This window comes from Mirounga leonina, unplaced genomic scaffold, assembly GCF_011800145.1.
Source record: "Mirounga leonina isolate KUSES-001 unplaced genomic scaffold, KU_Mleo_1.0 Mir_174, whole genome shotgun sequence".
Taxonomy (NCBI): Eukaryota; Metazoa; Chordata; class Mammalia; order Carnivora; family Phocidae; genus Mirounga; species Mirounga leonina.
The window spans coordinates 73,036,760-73,058,037 of record NW_023270451.1 but is presented as its reverse complement, the minus strand read 5'-3'; the positions used below and the strand labels follow the sequence as shown (position 1 = coordinate 73,058,037).

The 21,278-nt window shown below is 45.4% G+C and overlaps 1 protein-coding gene across 2 annotated transcripts in view; it reads left to right on the top strand.

Annotated features, from left to right (window-relative positions):
• The first annotated feature begins 1,453 nt into the window (after positions 1-1,453).
• LOC118021121 (solute carrier family 23 member 1-like) overlaps positions 1,454-21,278 on the top strand; it is a 49,944-nt gene continuing 30,119 nt past the window's right edge. For both annotated transcript variants that reach the window (XM_035021160.1, XM_035021161.1), the window contains exons 1-4: positions 1,454-1,733; positions 2,305-2,435; positions 4,640-4,783; positions 14,385-14,542. In XM_035021160.1, the coding sequence (XP_034877051.1) occupies positions 2,394-2,435; positions 4,640-4,783; positions 14,385-14,542 (344 nt within the window). In that variant the 5' untranslated portion in view covers positions 1,454-1,733; positions 2,305-2,393. The remainder of the gene's footprint in view (positions 1,734-2,304; positions 2,436-4,639; positions 4,784-14,384; positions 14,543-21,278) is intronic.

Here is a 21,278-nt window from a genome sequence, read left to right as displayed (position 1 = left end):
CATTCCTTCATGTGACTGAGGAAAGACCATGGGTTCCCAGAGAGGCCCCATATTCTTAAATTCCTCTCATTGTCTGAGCTAATTATTAGAACTTGATTTCCATAACTTGAAACACAAGGGTTATAAATAATCATGTGCAAATGTGCCGTGCATGGAGAACCTCAAGCTGGGGTGTGTATGGGATGGCAGGATGATTCCAGTGGGCGAGGGAGGGCAAGGCCACCAGCTGGGGCAGCTGAGACTGTGGAAGAGTTGTGGAATACCACAGTTGCTTCAGGGTAAGAAAAGGCAGCAGAAGCCAGGCCAGGCCAATGATGAGCGGAGGGACCATAGTCTGTAGAAGTGACTTCTGAGGGGTGGACGGTAGAGGACAAGGAGAAGTGTTGGCCTGGCTCCTCAGCTGAGCTGCTGAGGGAGGTGGGGACTACATGGACAGCGGCGGTGGCCACAAGCCAAAGGACTTATGCAAGGAACCACGTGAAACAAAGAGTGTCAGGCCCAGAGGAGAGGACTGAAAGAGTGAGGAAGGTTCTGGAACAGACTGTATAGCCAGCCAAACAAACTGGGTAACAGGAGACTGTCTTTCTGTTTTACCTTAATAGATGAGCTAAACATTTTACCTCAAACCATGGGGGAGTTTAACTGTATGCCTAAACAAGCAACAGGGAGAGGCATAGCCAAGAAAGGTAGGACCTTCAATGTGGGGGAAGACAGAGTCTCCGAGAAGTCAACTTCTTCCATGTTATTCCAGAAGGTGACAGGGAAAAGAGAGGTCCGACACGAGCCCAACTTTGCCTACGTGCCCAGATCTGTGAGGGTAGGGGTTGTGGTGGGCAGCGAAGGCAGCCCCCCGCTATGCCCCACACCCGCTGGGCCTTCCTAGAGCAATAGAGCCTGTGCTGCTCATGGCAGAGATCCGCGTGAACGGTGGCACCTGATCTCTGTCTTCACCTCGGAGTCCACCCCGCTGGGACCTGCACATTTAGTGTGTTCAACAGAGGTGGGAATGAACCCATGCCCTCCCACATCCAAGCAGTCGCACTCTCACTCCTAAGGTGAACTCGAGGCCCCTGGGTGCCATTTGTAGAGGACCCACGTTTCCCTTCAGTGGTGGCACGGGGAAGCCCACTCTGTGGCCGCGCTCTCTGGGCCATCTCCCCTGGAGCTGCATCCTTTTCATCTTCAGACGCAGGGGCCATGTGTCCGTGAGGATCTCCTCGGCCTCTGCAGGCTGTGGGACAGGACTGTCTGGGCTTGAATCTCAGCTCCTACATGGGTTGTGAACCTTGAACAACAAAGAGCTTAACAGGCCCATCAACATCCCGATTTCTTAATCTGTAAAAGAAGAATGTGATTGCTAATTTGTGGTGAATGTTACGTAAGGTAATACACAGCGGACACAGCTAAGTATTTGGTAAGGTCAGCTACTTACCGCTGGCTTTCCTGTCACAGCCCGAATCAGGTCTCTCCCGTCCCTTGTCAAACACCTCGTTGTTGTGTTTTTCAGGGCTTCCTCTTGGACCGATTCCCACCGATGTCTGTGTGCCTCCCACCGTGTGTTTCCTGAACCTTAGGACCCAGTGCCACCCATTCCAGAACATTCCACCACCCGGAGTAGCTGGTGTTTGCCTGGCTTTGGACTTCACGGAGCGGGGTTTATTCAGAGTTTTTGAGGAGGACCCTGTGCAGAGTAAGAGCAAGAGTACACCTTCCCGGACTTCTCTCTCTGAAAGGTGGGTTATTAGACGTTTCCGGGTGTTAGGGAGACAGACACCTAAGGATTAGAAGCATTTTTTCTCAGGTTCTCACCTGAGGGCTTTGCTCCACCAATGCACCTTGGCAGCTTCTCCCAGATCAACAGTAATGCCCTATGTTTCATGATGACTTCATTATTGCATCTCAGAGGCCAGGCTGGTCAGACTATTTCTTCAGTGCTTTTCCTTTCCAGCTCAACTAGTCATTAAGAATCAGCTTTAAAAAACTGCAAAGCCCGTGTGTGCAGCCCAGGGCCTCACCCTCACCTCCCCTCTTCTCCCGCCTCCTGGAATCAGGCTTCCAGAAAGTAGTCTCATGCCACTCCCAAAAGGCTGCATCTGATTTGTTTCCATAGCGTCACAGAGGATCATTAACTCCTCTACACTTTCTCAAACTTATTAAATTATGAAACATTTGCTGCACCTGAGTGCACCTTGGTCTCCTGTGGTGATTGGAGGGGGCAAGAAGGGAAGTCTGGAAGCCCCACCCTCCCCAGGGCCAGCCCAGCCCAGAATCCCTGGCTTTCTCTCTCCCTTACGATTTTGGCAGGCAGTGAGACGTTAATCTCTTTCAACTGGAGCGGGTTCGCTTCGTTTCTCTCCTGGGAGGAGGCCAACAGGAACTGACCCCAGGTTGCCATGAGCTCTGCCATCACCTGCTGTGAGCACCCCGACCCTTTGGTGAGTGCGGCTGAAAGAGAGGAGACGAGAAGAAGGGGGCAGGCAGAATGAAGAAAGGCCTGGAGGGGGTCCCGGTGCCCTAGTTCATTATTTGTGCTCAGCACGTGTGGCTCACGTTCTAGAGAAGATTGTAGATTACTAGACAGGTGTGCACCTGCCTTCCCCACCACGCCGTCATGAGGCCAAGATGCCTCCCTGAGTGCTGAACTCGGTGAATGCACTCCCGAGCAAGGAGGAAGCACTGGAAGATCCTTTTAGTTTTACCTTTATTCACAGTTGGTCTCTGAAGATACCTAAATATTTGTTTTCCAGGTTTCTCCATGCTATGATTTCTTTGATCAGAAGGACTTTCTAAAACAAAGCAAAGGGAAAGAGAGAGGGCATCGGAGAGAGAGAGAACTAATATTTACCAAACAACCAATACAGCCCGGGCACTTTATGTGTTTTATTTCCTTCCTTCCAAGCCAACGGTGCAGGTGCTTCTGTTCCCGGATGAGGAACCTGAGGCCCAGAGAAATACAGTAACAGTAACCCCTCTGGAGGCTTCTCTGGCGAGTCCTTGAGCCCTGGCCCCACCACCTTCCCAACCGATTTTTGAGCACCTAAAAGTAAGAGGGTGAACTGAGTGGAGACACTCTTGTTCTTGGTACTGCTCACCCCCAGGGAGAAAGAGCTCCTGTTCACCGGGGCTTGCGGGCCCTGCAGGATGGGGGTCACCCACGGACTTGGGCTGGGCCCCCACAGCTGTCCCCTGGGGCCAGGCCGCCAGACCCTGCCCACAGAGGCTCAGCCCTCTGGTGCAGAGACCCCGGCTGTTTTTTCCCAGGAACTCGTGGAAGGCACTTGAGAGATCTCGCTTCTTTTTCTCTTCAGGATTCTTTCTGCCCCTACCGTCATGGAAACAAAACAAAACAAAAGTCTTGGGAAATCAGTCAGAGACTTCTACATTTTGGTTTACCTGAGGCCACCTAGAGTGTGGCAGGTCTGGGCCTGTACCCATCCTCTTTTCAGTGGCCTGCCTTCTCTTCATCCTCGGCACCCACTCTTCTGAGATGTCTTTGGTTTCGCATCATGTTGCTCTGCTGGAAACTTTGAGGAACATTAGCAAGGGGGAGACAGCTTCCTGACCCTGAAAGCTTGTGGCCTAGCTAGGGGAACGCAGGGTACACAGAAATGTTTCTGGTACAAGAGAGAAAACAGCAAATTATGTAACAGAGAGACACAGGGTGCTCTCTGGGAGTTACCAGGGAGAAAAATCATATGAGTGTGGAGAGGTCAGGAGAGGTGATGGGGAGGAGGTGTTGAGCTCTTGCAAGTGGGTAGGGGAAGCAGGGGGCTCAAGGGGGGCCCTCAGGGGGAGCTAAGACTCTGACACAGGATAACGGAGGCCACACTTGGAGAAACCTGGACGACCCCATTGGCTACAGCCAGGTCGATGGGAGTGTTAGGAAACAAACCTAGAGGGCCAGGCAGGGTACTGGAAGCTGTGTGGGGTGTGAGTGGAGTCAGAGGGGCAAGGGACCCCTCTTCCTCCCGGGAACTCCATTGCTGTCCCTGCACCCGATCTCCTCCTGCCCTGCCTGGCAGCCCCAGGCAGTCGGGCACTGCAGCCGCTTACATTGGCACGCTGCGTCCATTCATTCGGTCCACACTGAACACAGGTGTTGGCTCATCTAGAAGCTGGGACTGCACCGAAGAGTAAGGCACAGTCAGTGCATTCTAGGAACTCACAGCCCAGCAGAAGCGATGGATACGGTAACTGTCCATTAGAATAACCATGCCAAGAGGAGAGCTTTGGTGGGTGTAAACACAGGGCCCATGGGAGCCCCTCTGGGGGCAGCTACAGCATTCTGGGGCCAGGATCCCCATGTACCTGTCTGGGGGGGAAATCTGCCCATCGTCTGACCTTGGAGTTGGCCCCCAACCCCTCCTCCACAAAGCTGCTACTCAGCAAAGGGCTTCAGACAAAGCAGCCACTCCCCTCGCGTGACCCCAGACCACACACGCAGGCCCTACTGAAGATATGTAATGTAGAAAATCACTGGTCTTTTGAGTCTGGACCAGAAATCCCAAACTGGCCAACCGTTATCCCTATCCCATTGCCTCTTGCCCCTGGCAGGCCATCCATCTACCCAGCTGAAATCAGGAAGTCCACTTGATTCCTCTTAAAATGTCTAGATGTGTCCTTCTCTTGTTCCCAGCAGAGGGGTGACAATGTGCTCAACTGTCACAATGATGGCCAAGGCAGGAAGAAGGCTGGGCAGGCCAGGAGCTCCAGCAGCAGCCCGGTGATCTACGGCATCCTGGATGTCCCACCGTGGTACCTCTGCATCTTCTTGGGGATCCAGGTAATGCCACCCAGCGAGCCCTGGGTCCAAAGAGGCTCTGCCTCAAAAGCCACACTGATCGCACCCAGGCCGAATTAGTCAAGATCTACAACTTTGGTTACTGATATTCTTGTCTTCCACGTAGCTGAGCTCCAGGGGAACTCAAAGCTCCTTGTCTCTCTTTCTCTCAGGGGTGTGGGGGTGGGGGGTTGGAATTAGCGGAAGAGTCTCCCTCATGCTAAGCCTATAGGTAACATCAAGGACACCGACTGCATCATTTTCATGATACCAACCTCAATTTATTTGATTTGCAACAACTAAAAAATGTGATAACCAGGGCTTGGGGAATTTGGGGAAACAAGCATTGTCAAACACTTGTGTTGGAACATTTTTTGGTTCAGCCTTTCTGGATGGCCGTTGGTGGTTTCTATCAACATGTAAACCATATGCCCTTTAACCCAGTCCCCAGTGCTTAAGAATTTCTCGGTGGATACCCTGGCAAGACTTGTTAAGATAAGTACAAAGACATTCTTGTAACATTATTGGCGATACTAACATCAAACCACACAACAAACAAATAAGCACAAACCCTAGAAACAACCCAAATATCCTTCAAAGGGACGGGTTGAACAAATTGTGACCACATCCGAACAGATGTGAGAGATACATTTCTCTTGCAGTTAGGGAATATTCCCCAATAGATGGTAAGTGAAAAAAGCAAAGTAAATAACTATGTATATACTGTTATCTTTTATGTGTGTGTTAAAAACAGAGAGAGAGAAAGATAGAAATAAGTATATGTAGTGATTTGGGGTTTTGAAGGATCCCTAAGAAACTAACAAAGGTAGCTTTGGGAAGAAGAACCAAGGAAGGGGAGGTGGCTTTCCATTTTCACTTTTGATTCTTTAAGTTTCTGTAACATGAATTTGCCAGACTCACAGATGTGTTTCTTTTAATTTTACAAAGTGTTCAATATAGAATATCAGGGATGGGATACACTTTTGTTTACTTCTTGGTGCTTTTCCATAAAGTAAGAAAAGCCGATGTCATACTACTTAAAAAATATTATTATTATTATTATTTTTTAAAGATTTTATTTATTTACTTGAGACAGAGAGAATGAGAGACAGAGAGCATGAGAGTGAGGAGAGTCAGAGGGAGAAGCAGACTCGCTGCCGAGCAGGGAGCCCGATGCGGGACTCGATCCCGGGACTCCAGGATCATGACCTGAGCCGAAGGCAGTCGCTTAACCAACTGAGCCACCCAGGCGCCCCTTAAAAAATATTATTATGAGCCAATAAAATGGATAATATAGATAATATAGATCTACAGCCACTGACTCAGAGAACTGTAAGGACATGTTTTTGAATTTAAGAAAGCCAAATGCAGCTGTCCAATTTTCCCAACATGATTTGTTGAACAGTTTGCTTTTCTCCCATTGGATATTCTTTTCAGCTTGTCAAAGATTAATTGACATATACTTGTGGGTTTATTTCTGGGTTTTCTATTTTGTTCCATTGATCTATGTGTCTATTTCTGTGCCAGTACCATGCTGTTTTGATTACTACAGCTTTGTAATATAAGTTGAAGTCCAGAATTGTGATGCCTTCAGCTTTGCTTTTCTTTCTTCTTCTCCTCTCCTTCTCCTCCTTCTCTTCTCCTTCTCCTTCTTCTTCTTCTTCCTCTTCTTCAGAGTGGTAGGGGGAAAAGGGGAGAGGGAGAGAGGATCTTAAGCAGGCTCCATGCCCAGCGCAGAGCCTGATGTGGGGCTCAATCTCATGACCCTGAGATCATGAGCTGAGCTGAAATCAAGACTTGGACGCTCAAACGACTGAGCCACCCAGGTGCCCCTCCAGCTTTGTTTTTCATTTTCAAGATTGTGTTGGCTATTCAGGGTCTTTTGTGGTTCCATACAAATTTTAGGATTGGTTGTTCTAGTTCTGTGAAAAATACTGTTGGTATTTTGATAAGAATTGCATTAAATGTATAGATTACTTTAGGTAGTATAGACATTTTAATGATATCTGTTCTTCCTATCCATGAGCATGGAATGCCCTTCACATTCCATGTGTATAGGTCTTTCACCTCTTTAGTTAGGTTTATTCCTAGGTTTCTTATTACTTTTGGTGCAATTGTAAATGAGATTGTTTTCTGAATTTCTCTTTGTGCTGCTTCACTATTGGTGTACAGAAATGCAACAGATTTCTGTATGTTGATTTTGTATCCTGTGACTTTACTGAATTTATCAGTTCTAGCAGTTTTTTTGATGAAGTCTTTCATATTTTCATGGTATCATGTCATCTGCAAATAGTGCAAGATTTACTTTTTCCTTACCAATTTGGATGCCTTTTATTTCTTTTTGTTGTCTGATTGTTGTGGCTAGGACTTCCAGTACAATTTGAATTAAAGTGGGGAGAGTGGACATCTTGACCTTAGAGGAAAGACTCTCTGTTTTTCCCCACTGAAGATGATATTAGCTGTGGGTTTTTCATATATGGCCTTTTTATGTTGAGGTTTGTTCCCTCTAAACCTGCTTTGCTGAGGGTTTTTTTTTTTTTTTTTATCATGAATAGATGTTGTACTTTGTCAAATGCTTTTTGTGCATCCACTGAAATGATCATATGGTCCTTATCCTTTCTCTTATTGATGTGATGTATCACATTGGTTGATTTGGGAATATTGAACCACTGTTGCAACCCAGGAATAAATCCCACTTGATCATGGTGAATGATTTTTTAAATGTATTGTTGAATTCAGTTTCCTAGTATTTTGTTGAGGATTTTTGCATCTATGTTAATCAGGGATATTGATCTGTAGTTCTCCTTTTTAGTGGTGTCTTTATCTTGTTTTGGTATCAGGATAATGCTGGCCTCATAGAATGAATTTGGAAGTTTTCTTTCCTTTTCTATTTTTTGGAATAGTTAGAGAATAACAGGTATTAACTCTTCTTTAAATGTTTGTTAAAATTCACATGTGAAGCCACCTGGCCCTGGACTTTTGTTTGTTGGGAGTTGTTTTGCTTACTGATTCAATTTCTTTGCTGGTTATCAGTCTGTTCAAATTTTCTATTTTATCCAGTTTCACTTTGGGTATTTTGTGTTTCCAGGAATTTATCCATTTCTTCCAGGTTGGTCCAGTTTGTTGGCATGTAGTTTTTCATAATATTCTGTTGCAATTGTTTGTATTTCTGTAGTGTTGATTGTTATTTGTCCTCTCTCATTTGTGATTTTATTTATTTGAGTCCTTTCTTTTTTCTTTTTGGTAAGTCTGGCCTGAGGTTTATCAATTTTATTGATTTTTTTTTTTTTTCAAAGAACCAGCTCCTGGTTTCATTGACTTGTTCTATTGGTTTTTTAGTTTTCATTTATTTCTCCTCTAATCTTTATTATTTCATTTTTTCTGCTGGTTTTAGGTTTTGTTTGTTGTTCTTTTTCTAGCTCTTTTAGGGCTAAGGTTAGATTATTTATTTGAGATTCTTCTTGCTTCTTGAGATAGGCCTGTATTGCTATAAACCTCCTTCTTAGAACTGCTTTTATTGAATCCCAAAGGTTTTGGATTGTTGTGTTTTCATTTTCATTTGTTTCCATGTACTTCTTTTTTCTTCTTTTACTTCCTGGCTGACCCATTCACTGTTTAGTAGTGTGTTATTTAACCTCCATGTATTTGTGATCTTTCCAGATTTTTTTCTTGTGGTTGGCTTCTAGTTTCATAGTGTTGTGGTCAGAAAAGATGCATGGTAGGACTTTGGTCTTCTTGAATTTGTTGAGGCTTTTTGTGGGCTGATATATGATCTATTCTGGAGGATGTTCCATGTGCACTTGAAAAGAATGTGTATTCTGCTGTTTTAGGATGGAATGTTCTGAATATATCTGTTAAATCCATCTGTTCCAGTGTGTCATTGAAAGCCATTATTTCCTTGTTGATTTTCTGTTTAGATGATCTGTCTATGGATGTAAGTGGGGTGTTAAAGTCCCCTACTATTATTGTATTACTATTGATTAGTTCCTTTATGTTCGTTATTAACTGTTTATATGTATTTGGGTGCTCCCATGTTGGGTGCATAAATATTTATAATTGCTATATCTTCCTGTTGGATTGTCCCCTTTATTATTATATACTGTCCTTCTTTGTCTCTTGTTACAGTCTTTGTTTTGAAGTCTATTTTGTCTGAAATAAGTCTTGCTACTTGGCTTTTTTTTTTTTTTAAGATTTATTTATTTATTTGAGAGAGAGAGAGAGCGTGGGCAGGGGGAGGGATAGGGGGAGAGAATCCTCAAGCACACTCCCTTCTGAGTTTGGAGCCCAATCTCATAAACCTGAGATCATGACCTGAGCTGAAACCAAGCGTCAGATGCATAACTGACTGAGCCATCCAGGTACCTGCCGCCCCCCCCCCCCCCCCCCCCCCCCCCCCCGGCTTTCTTTTGACATCCATTTGCATGATAGGTATTTCTCCATCCCCTCACTTTCAATCTGCGGGTGTCTTTAGGTCTAAAATGAGTCTCTTGTAGGCAGCATATAGATGAGTCTTTTTTAAAATCCATTCTGACACCCTGTGTATTCTGACTGAAGTGTTTAGTCCATTTACATTCAAAGTAATTATTGCTAGATATCTATTTATTACCATTTTATTACTTGTTTTGTGGTTGTTTCTGACGATTTTCTCTGATTCTTTCTTGTCTTTCTCTCTGCCATATTTTGCTGATTTTCTTCAGTGATATATTTGGATTTATTTCTCTTTATTCTTTGCATGTTTATTAGTGGTTTTGGTATATAGCTGCCATTAGGTTTGTATATAACCTCTTCTGCAAATAGTCTATATTAAGTTGGTGGTCGTTTAAGTTTAAATCCATTCTTTTCTCCTCTCCTCCCATGTTTTAGGTATATGTTATTATATTTTATATTTTTGTGTGTATGTGAGTTCCTTGACTGATTTTTTACAGAAATATTCATTGTTACTGCTTTTGTGTTTCCTGCCTTTATACTGTCACTTTTGGTCTCTCCTTTCCACTCAAAGTGTCTCCTTTAATATCTCTTAAGGGACTGGTTTAGTCGTCATGAACTCCTTTAGTTTTTGTTTGTCTGGGAAACACTTTATCTCTCCTTCTATTTCTGAATGATAGTCTTGCTGGATAGAGTATTCTTGGCTGCAGATTTTCCCCCTTAAGCACTTTGACTAGATCATGCCACTCCCTTCTGGCTTGCCAAGTTTCCATTGAAAGATCTCCTACTAGCCTTGTGGGTTTTCCCTTGTAAGTTAATGACTTCTTTTGTCTTGTTGCTTTGAGGATTTTTTTATCACTATATTTCGCAAGTTTAATTACACTATGTCTTGGTGTGGGTCTCCTTTATTGATATTGTCAGGAGTTCTCTGTGCCTCCTGGATCTGGATGTCTGTTTCCTTCCTCAGATTAGGAACATTTTCAGCTATTATTTCTTCAAATACATTTTCTGCCCCCGTTCTCTCTCTTTCTTCTTCTGGGACTCCTATAATACAAATGTTATTATGTTTGATGGATTTACTGAGTTCCCTAAGTCCGTTCTTGTTTTGTGTAATTCTTTTTTCTCTTTTGTTCAGCTTGATTGCTTTCCATGACTCTGTCTTTGAGGTCACTCATTTCTTCCTCTGCTTCTCCTATCCTGTTATTCATCCCATCACATGTGCTCCTCATTTTGTTTACTGAGCCCTTATATCTCTGCCGTGTTATTCCTTATCTCTGTGTTAAGGGTCTCACTCATGTCTTCCACTCTTTTCTTAAGTCTGGTGAGTATCCTCTATCAGGCATGTTACTTATATCTGTTTTGCTTAGCTCTCTGGCCATGGCCTTGTCCTGTTCTTTCATTTGGGATAAATTTCTCTGTCTCCCCATTTTGTCTGCCTCTCTGTGTCTGTTTCTGTGTGTTAAGATAGCTCTGATTTTGCTCTTGAAAGTAGTGGCTTTATGAAGAGGAGGTCCTGAGTGCCCTGCAGGGCAGTGTCCCCTGTTCACCAGGACATGGCACTTCGGGGGAGTCTCCTGTGTGTTGCTAATGCCCTGCTGTTGTGTCTGAGTCTGTACTGCTCTCTGCCTGTTGTGGGCTGTGCCTGCTCTCCGTGGTGTTAGCGGGACCCAGGCAGGCCAGTTCTGAAGGGGCATGCCTGCCAGGCAATTTGGGAGTGGGGCAGCTCCCAAATTCCCAATTTTGTTAGCAGAATTTGCATTGGGCCACCAGTCCTAGGCCAGATTCCCCGAAGCACGTAGGCAGCTGTCGGCTGGGGGCTGCGAGCCAGGCGGCTGGGGGTGTGAGGCTGGGCTCCGTGCCCTGGCTGCGTGCGTGGGGCTGGCAGCAGCGCCCCCTGCGGCTGGCGAGGCACCTGCACAGCTTTAACATAATTTGCCCTGAGCCCGGCGGAGGCCACAAGTGCCCTGCAAAGTGGCTCTATGTTTATGCTGGAGGATTGGGGGGGGTGGGGGAGAAGGAAACCTGCCGGCTCCCTTGTTTTCAAAGAAGTCCCCCAGCACGCTCCGAAATCAGTTCAAACCGATCTGTCTCCCGTTTGTTGTATAAGAGGGGGAGAGAGAGAGAGAGAGAGAGAGAGAGAGAGAGTGAGCAAGTGCACAGGGGGAGGGGCAGAGGGAGAGAGTCCCAAGCAGACTCCCCGCTGAGTCTCACAACCCTGAGATCACGACCTGAGCCCTGAGCCGAAACCAAGAGTCGGCCGCTTACCCGACTGTGCCACCCAGGCGCCCCTGAACTGCCGTTTTTACGGTGCCTCTCCCCGCAGGCTGCTGGCTCTTTAAGGGCGGTGACCCGCCTGTCACTCCCCCTTCCGGTCGGCCCAGTGCTGAGTCAGCTGCCTTTTACAGCTCTGGGCTCCAAGTCCCCCCCGGTTTTACAGACTCCCAGAATTCAGCCCCTCTGGCGTTTAAAGCCAAACGTCGCGGGGGTTAGTCTTCCCTGTGTGAGCCCCCTGGTGCCAGGGCCCATTTCTCTGCCCTCTCTGGCTGCACAGCTCCCTCCCCGCCGCGGGCAGCCTCTCTCCACCTTTCTGACCTTCCGAACCTTCCAGAGGCAGCTGCTTCTCTATGTTCAGCTGTGGAATTTGTTCTGCTGGTCTTCGGATCACTGTTGGGTTTCTTGACTTGGTTGGGGATGATACCTAGTTGTAAGCGTGGACGGGGTGAGCTCAGGAGCCCCCCCCCCCCCCCCCCCGCCATCCTCCCGAGCTCCAAGTCCCTCGCCCACTTTTAACACAGATCCTTTGGGTTTTGCTATTGAGCTCTGTGAGTTCCTTAGACATTCTGGATATTAATGGGGGCGCCTGGGTGGCTCAGTCAGTGAAGCATCCGCCTTTGGCTCAGGTCATGATTGGGGACCCCGGGGTGGAGCCCTGGGTCGGGCTCCCTGCTCAGCCGGGAGCCTGTTTCTCCCTCTCCTCCCTGCTCGTGCTCTCTCTCACTATCTCTGTCCCTTTCTCTCTCAAATAAATAAATAAAATCTTAAAAATTTTTTTTGGATATTAACCTTTTGTCAGAGAGACGGTTTGCAAATACTTTCTCCCATTCTGTAGGCTGTCTTTTTTTTTTTTTTTTTAAGATTTTATTTATTTTTCAACAGAGAGAGAGAGACAGCGAGAGAGGGAACACAAGCAGGGGGAGTGGGAGAGGGAGAAGCAGACTCCCTGCCGAGCAGGGAGCCCGATGCGGGACTCGATCCCAGGACCCTGGGATCATGACCTGAGCCGAAGGCAGTCGCTTAACCAACTGAGCCACCCAGGCGCCCCAAGTAGGCTGTCTTTTTATTTTGCTGTTTCCTTTTCTGCGCAAAGCTTTTTACTTTGATGTAATCCTGCTTGCTTATTTTTGCTTCTGTTGTTGGTGCTTTTGGTGCCATAGCTAATGATCTTTGCCAAGACCCGATATGAAGGAGCTTTTCCACAGTGTTTTCTTCTAGGACTTTCATAGTTTCGGGCCTTATATTTAAGTCCTTAATCCATTTTGAGTTAATTTTTGTGAATGGCGCAAGGTAGGAGTTCCCTTTCTCATTCTTCTGAGTGTGGCTGTCCAGATTTTGCAACACCGTTTATTGACGAGACTACCCGTTCCCCCATCAAGTCTTTTTGGCTTCCTTGTCAAATGTTAGTTGACCATGTATGCTTGGGTTTATTTCTGGGCTCTCAATTCTGTTCTATTGGTCTATTTGTCTACTTTTATGGTAGTCCCATTCTGGTTTTTCCTTTTTTTGTTGTTTTTTGGGTTTTTTTGAAAATAACATCCTTCCAGTTTTCAAAAACTGCCATCAAATTTAGTAAAGAATCTGCTTATGTTTGGCAAACAAATGAAATTCTGGTATGTTTTTATTCTTTCATTTTTGTCTTACGTTTTAAGGTAAATGAAAATATCAGCCAGTTCTCAGGTACCATACTGTTTAATTACTGTAGCTTTGTAATAGAGTTTGAAATGCGGAATTATGACGGCTGCTTCTTTGTTTTTCTTTCTCAGGATTGCTTCGGCTATTTGAGGACTTTGGTTGTCCCACACAAATTACAGCATTGTTTTTTCTGTTCTTGTGAACAACGTCATTGAAATTTTGATAGCAATTTCATTGACTCTATAGCTGGCTTTGGATAGTATGGACATTTTAATGATATAAATTCTTTCTCCCTTCTGCTAATTTTGGGCTTAGTTTATTCTTCTTGTTCTAGTTCCTGGAGGTGTAGAGTTAGGTTGCTTGAGATTTTTCTTCTAGGCGTTTATCACTATGAGCTTCCCAGGAGTTTCGATATGTTGTGTTTCCATTTTTGTTTGTCTCAAGATATTTTTTTTTATTTCCCTTTTGATTTCTTCTTATTCCCATTGGTTGTTCAGGAGGGTGTTGCTTGCTTTCCACAAATCTGTGAATTTTCCAGTTTTCCTCCAGTTTCATACCATTACCGTCAGAAAAGACCCTTGGTATGATTCCCTTCTTAAATTTGCCAAGGCTGTTTTGTGACTTAACATATGATCTGTCCAGGGGAATGTGTGCAGGGCTTCCTGGTCATTAGTCTTGCCCTCACCTTGTACCTTGTTTTAATTATGAGCCTCTTACTTTGTTCTTTTTTTCAGATTTTTTTTAGATTTTTGAAAAAGATTTTATTTATTTATTTGACAGAGAGAGACACCACTCAAGTAGCAGAGAGGCAGACAGAGGGAGAATGAGAAGCAGGTTCCCTGCCGAGCAGAGAGCCCGCTGCAGGGCTCGATCCCAGGACCCTGAGATCATGACCTGAGCTGAAGGCAGATATTTAACCAACTGAGCCACCCAGGCAGCCCTCTTGCCTTGTTCTTTTTCTGAAGGCCCCCTCTTTGGTTCCTGTTATGTCCTCCTGTTTTGTGTCTGTGCCTGGGTTTCTTACCCAGGATATCAGTTCCCAGTGTTAGGGTTCTGCCCTTGAACCCCAGACCCTCAGGCTGGGTCTCTGTTTCTTGCTGCCTGGTCTCCCTTGTTCCCACTGCTGATCTGGATGTCTGCCTGTCACTCCTGGTCAGGCTCCTCTGAGACCAGAGGTAGAGCTCTTTCCTCTGGCAGAGGACCAGGAATGAGGGTGGAGGAGGCAGCCCAGCATCTACCTGTCTGTCCACTCTCTCTGCTCTGCCCACAGCACTTCCTCACAGCCCTGGGGGGGCTCGTGGCAGTGCCGCTCATCCTGGCCAAAGACCTGTGCCTGCAGCATGACCCCCTGACTCAGAGCTACCTCATCAGCACCATTTTCTTCGTCTCCGGCCTCTGCACTCTCCTGCAAGTGTTTTTAGGAGTCAGGTAGGTAAAACTCTCTTCTCTGGCTTCTGACTTTTCACTGCTGGAGTATCAGCAAGATTTGCTTGGCTTGCAGCTGGAGAAGTGGTTAGGCAGCTGGTGGGACCTGACAGAAGGAACATGGGACTAGGAATCAGAGCCTGGGTTCAAGTCCTAGCTCCAACACTTACTGTCTGTATTAGCTAGGATTCTCAATTCACGTTACATAAATCCAGACTAGCTTAGGCAAAGATTTGTTCTCTATTAATGTATAAGATCAAGGTAAGAGAAAGGCAAGGTGCATCATGCGTCAGGAACAAGGACTCAGATGGGACTTCTCTTGTTTCTACAAAGGCCTGCCCCTAATCTTTGTGAGATGCAGGGCAAGAATACAAATGGATTCCCACACACTGATGTCCAAATATTGGAGGGTTATAAACCAAACTTAGAGACTCTTAAATAAGATATGTTCTGATCATTCTACCTGGAAGGCCAGGTTGAATTCCAAATTCAACCTCCAAAATTCTGTTTTGGAACTTAGCCACATGGGGAGGGCCAATCCCCAGCCTGTGGCCTTCCTCCTTCTCTTCCTACCTCAAGCTTTGCTCCAGATTATAAATGGTCTTACATCCATGAATGTGGACACCCCAGCCTGTGTATCCAAGCTCCACCCCACACACACACACACCAGATTCCCCAAATAGCTGATGCCACCCTCGGGCCTGGGGTTGTGCGCACCTGCATCGTGGTCTGCCATGATGGTCTGCCTTCAGACCTGAGGAAAAGGCCCAAGCAGGCTCTGGAAAAGGCTCAGGGCCATTTGGGCAGAGAATTCTTGGCTCTCAAAGGGGAGAGGCACACAGACTTGAGGTGGACATGTCCCCTTGGCCCCGCAGACGCCTCCCCCTAGAAGGCAGAGTGGGGCCCTCTGGAGCATCGGGCTAGGTGCAGGGGGCTCTCCTGTCTGAAGACAGAGCAGTCTCCTCACCACATTGCCAGTGCGCGTGCTCTGTTGTCACAGACAGGCTCCCTGCACAGGATGGTGGACAGGCGGCTGGCAGTCCTCACACTTCTCTCCCAAAGCAGGTGAGTTCTGCTCCGGCGAGTCTCCCATTTTAAAATTCCAGGGAAGAGCGCTAATTGGTGCAACGTAAACCAGATGCCCAGCTCTCACCCATCGGGGCAACAAATATGAAGACTCCTACTGAGGAAAGTTTCCCAAAGAACAGAGAAGAGGAGTTCTGTTCTGAGTAGACAAGACCCCAGAGATTCACTGAGTGGGATATGGGGTTTGGGACCTATAAAATAAGGCCCATGCTCATATTGCGTTTTCTCCCTTAGAGTTGCATTGAGATGCGCAATTGTTAAAATCAGTGGAATCACCTTTAAAAAACAAAAAACAAAAAACATCAAGTCCTTGGGGCGCCTGGGTGGCTCAGTCAGTTAAACGTCTGCCTTCAGCTCAGGTCATGATCCCGGGGTCCTGGGATCGAGCCCCACATCGGGCTCCCTGCTCGGTGGGAAGTCTGCTTCTTCCTCTCCCTCTGCCTGCCACACCTCTTGCTTGTGCTCTCTCCCTCTCTCTCCCTCTCTCTCTCAAATAAATAAATACAATCTTAAAAAACAAAAACATCAAGTCCTTTATGCTCATACATAGACTGCTAAAATTAGTCTGAGTAAAATGGAATCCAATTGCTCTGGAGCTGGCCTGGACAAAATCGTGAGGCCAGGAAAATGTCTCTGGAGCTTTCCCCCTCCTCATTTCCACACCTCCCCTCTTCCTATTCTCCACCACCACCCCCTGCCCCACCTTGATTCCCAGAACTCCACACAGTGGCTCCCTTGGGTTACCATCAGCTCAGGAAATCCCTCTCTGTGGGTCCTCCAGCCCTCTCCCACTCACCCCTTCACCTCAGACCCATTAGTCCTGCGTCTTCTTCCTTTAACATTAATTTAGCATCTAGTCCAAGGACAGATCCAGGTTTTGTTCAGCCGGAAGCTTACACTGTTTTTGGTATCCTCTTTAAGAAAAAACACAGAAGTATGAATACAAAATCACATATGAGAGAGAATATTATTAACTTGAAAAAAAATCACAGCAAATCACAAATTTTAAAAAGTAGATAAATACCACAAATGCCACAAATTCCAAAATATAGCATGCCGTTTTTATTATTTAATGTTCTTACAGCCCCCTGTAATACTTCTCCCCCACATTTTATGCCTGTGTACTCTTCTTTAATTGAAGGCTGTGTACTCTTTGATCACCTCTTCATTTTATAAAGAGAAGGAAAGATAATTCAGTCATGAATTATCATCGGTTTGTCTAAATTTGTTTGTACTTACTGCTAGCTGAGATACATTATCCTGCCTTCACGCACAGACTGTAATAGTGCTGTGGGTTTGTGCCCTGCAAACACAGAAATTCTGTTGTACTCGATTTCTATCAAAAAATTTAAAAATGCGTGCTGCATTTATAAGTGTATATGGTGCATTATTAAGTATATTCTTGAGAGGAGACAGCTTCCATCTTGCCTGCGTAGCAATGAGAACCAAATCTTTTCTGGCAATTTCGCGGATCTGATGGTTGTCCAATTTACCAAAGCCCTGCTTCTGGCACCATACATTTCAGACCTTGTTTCTCATCCACCACCCACGTATGTCAAATGTCAGGTGCTATGGGACACATTCATGACATAATGTGACCTCGGGTTCTGTGCCTTCTTGTCACGAGGTAGAGTGAGCTGGTACGGAGGGTGGTAGGAGTATGGTGAGAAACAATCATGACACCAAGGTGGCTAGAAATAAATTAAGTATTCGTGGGTGGTTTAGTGGTCTCAAACCACATAAGTACATCCTACCACACTCAAACTGAATTTATCAGTTTCCCCTTAGCCAGATGCTGAAAGTGCTTATGGCCTTTCAAATGCCATCTGATGCAAGACTTAGAATCCACAAGGTGGCAGTGCAAAGAGACAAGAGTTGTAGCCAAATGTGGCTGAAACTGTTTACTTTTGCAAGTTGACAAAGACGTATGGCTAGTGAACACATTGCAGGGGCCCCTCCCGGGACTATAGAAGGAGCCAAGCAAGTGAGGTCCCTTCACCATCAGTCTCCTTTTGACCTAATCTGTGCCAGGCCTGTGCTCAGCCCTGGGTTTGTGAAGGGAAATGGAAAACATTTCCTACAGTGGGCTTTACCCGACCTGTCTTGACAGAAAATGACTGGACAGGAAAAATTATCCATTTCCTCTTTGTCAATTATCTGAATCAAACCACACAGGTCTAGACTGATATGGGGCTGGCCACTTGTTTCCAGGAGAGGCTGACTGTAGACCGCGTTCATGTCTGGCATGACCTTTTTGCCTGAATCCAATCGAAGGCACTTTGCAAAGTGCTTCCTTTGCAAGTCATTTCCAGGCGACATGCCAAGGCTTAAGTTCTCGCAATCTCTGCTAAGGAGTGGGAGACCTGTGCCCACAGCTTTGGCGGGTTAGTTCCCAGCTCTCTCTTTCTTCACCATCTCTGTGAGCCAAGATTTCTTCCAGATCCTCCACCAAGGACTCAAAGAGGTACAGGGCTTGCTCTGGTTTTTCTCTCAGAACCTTAAAATCCAGACCCCCACATTTTCCAGGACTGGCCTTAGGAATGTAAGAGGTTGCTGTAGCGTTAGGAAGCCATTGCAGGAACCTCCCTGGGGACCGGGGACCTCACCCTTGTCCTGGCCCCATGAAGAGTTACAAACTCAAAGCTCCTAAACTTTAGATGGCCTTAATTATAATTATGGAAAAGTTTTGAGCTTCGAAACTGGAGGCCTGAACTCCAGTCTTGGCTTCTGCGCCGTGGGAACTTGGACAAATCATCTACCCTCTTTAAGGCTCAATTTTCTCATCTATAAAATGAAGGAGTTCAACTACACAATATCTGAAGGTCCCTTCCATTTCTGTTATGGACAGCTATGATGTTGACAGGGAAGGTGATGAAGTGCCATGTTTCAATTGGTAATTGGTAGTAAAAGTGCCTGTGGGCCTAGCTTTCTGGTGGGTTCTGTGAGAAACACAAACTAATCAGGAGTTAGGGTCCAAAGAACTTGAACTTACCCCTTCATTAAACACACGGAGAAAGAGGGAAATGAAGTTAGGAAATAAAATCACGCTGATGTCTTTAGACTAAGGTGGGGGCAGGAATAAATGTGCGTTTGGTTCTACCCATGGAAATAAGCTCCCATCTCAGATGCTGATGAGTAACTGCCTAAGATATTATAGATTATAAAATCTAACAGAGAGTCTATTGACTGAAGGTCCAAGTAGCTTTGGTTGCTGATTATTTGCTGATAACCCAAAACAGGCTGATGTTGCAATAAGATTTCAAAAGATCTTAGTAATTAAAACCACATTAAATAATCAAAAAGGAATGATAAGAGATGATAACTGGGGTGGGGGTGGAGAGGGCAGGGAGGGGTAGAGGGAGAGAGAGAATCTTAAGCAGGCTACATGCCCAGTGTGGAGCCCAATGTGGGCCTCCAACTCACGATCCTGAAATCACAAGCTGAGCCAAAAATCAAGAGTTGGATGCTTAATGGACTGAGCCCCCCAGGTGCCCCACTGCTGCTCTTGAAATCAGAGCTCACAAGCAGCGCCCAGTATGGGGTAGACAGCTGTAATCCTTGGCAACATGGATAGCTGCTTCCCTGTTATGCCTTTAGGGGTCTTGGGTGCATCCCCAGGAGCCTTCCTCACTTAGGTGTTCACTTCTGATATTCATGGAGGGGCATACTCTATCATTAATTTCAAAATAAGACATCAAGTTTGAAAGGCAATCATTAGAAGAAATCAAAGATTGACTCCATGTCATTCTGGGCCTTCATTCCATCTCTAGAATTATTCATGATTTTTACTGGTAATTTCTTTTTCTAGAGTGGTTCCAGGCAATATGTCTCTCTGTTTTCCTGGGAGTATCTCAAGCGGGGAGCAAGTACTCCTGGCACAAAGTCCATTCAGATATCTTGTGCTTGCTTGCAGACATTTTTGCTTGAGTTAGCCCTGGCTCGATCCTTTTCATCCAGTGACTTCCCCGCAGCTGAGCTCAGCCCTGCCTTAGCTCTGCGCCTGTCCTTGGCTCTGTAGAAAGGCCATGCCCACCAACAGGGGTATGTAGGTATGCAGCCACTTTGCTCCTGCCCTCTTGACAGCCAAGTCACCAGATGTACCATTGGAGCTCTGGCTGGAGCAGGAACAGTGGTGGCTTTGGGGGTAGAAGAGTGACCTGACAATCCATCACATCAGAGGAGTCCCAGTGACAGGGCCTGGTGCTTCTGCTTCCTCTGGGTTTAAGTTGAGTAGTTACCAATAGGGAAGGCACATGATGACATTTCCTACAGTGTAGCAGGTCCTTATCTGCTTGGTGCAGGGAGCTCAGAAAAAAGATGGACAAAGTGCTCTTTGTCCAGTAGTGAAGTAGTTGGGACTCAGAGTGCTCAGGATTTTAAAACTCAAGAGGAATTCATCAGTCCCATTTATATTCCTGAGGCTCTGCTCCCCATTCTGATCTATTTCAAAGAAAAGTCCCTGTGACATCATCCTTTACCCACTCATTGGATTGACTCAAGAAGGGAACATCAAAATGATGACATGGGTGAAGCTGGATTCCAGCAGCTCACCCTCCAGACACATCTGTCCCCAACTGTTGACCACTTCCCCATTTATCCACACTCTTCTCTTGCCCACAGGCTTCTCAAATTGCACATGTCCCAACCCCAAACCTTCTCAGGGGGATCATCCCTTCCAGATTCCCAAGTGCATAAGGCATATTGCTCTCCCTAGTGGAGACTTAATGCTCCCTCTCCTCTCTACCCTGGACAATATTTGCATTATTTTCTCTTGAAGTCCTTGTGTTTCTGTGAAGTGGAACTGTTTTTTAATTTTTTCAAAGCCTTGAGAGTTATATTAGATAATGCACACAAAGAGCTTAGCTCTGTACCAGGTACAGAAAATTTATTTTTCACATCAAGAAAAGGATTGTACTGTACACAAAATTTTGCACCCTCCCTCCCTTTTTGAATAATTTTAAAAATTTAATTGTAAAAAATAGCTCTCCTCTCCCTTTTTAAACATATACAATGCACTGTAATATTTTTCCATTTCAGCAAACACACTTCTGCAACAGTACTTTTTAAAAAATGATCACTTAGGGGAGCCTGGATGGCTCAGTTGGTTGAGTGACTGCCTTCAGCTCAGGTCATGATCCTGGAGTCCCTGGATCGAGTCCCGCATCCGGCTCCCTGCTTGGCGAGGAGCCTGCTTCTCCCTCTAACCCTCCTCCCTCTCATGTTCTCTCTCTCTCTCTCTCATTCTCGCTCTCTCAAATAAATAAATAAATCTTTAAAAAAAATGATCACTTAGTATTTAATATTCTAGAATATATAATTATATTCTAATTTATTTAACTATTTCCTATTAAAGGGCATTCAAGTTGTTTCAAGTTTTTCACTATGGTAATAGCAGGCAGTGTAATTTATAATTATGAGAGGTAGAAATTATATGTATACTGAGAATCATTTATCTGTTTAAAGACAGAAAAAGACTGGTAGACATCTTTAAGGTTATTCGTGGGTGGTTTACATTATATACGAAAGGTATATATTATCTGTGTACTGATAAAGTTTATCTGGTTAAAGATAAAAAAGACTGGAACAAAATGTTAATCATTTCTGGGTTATATAATTAGGGTGATTTAAATTTATTCTTTATATTTTTCTCTAT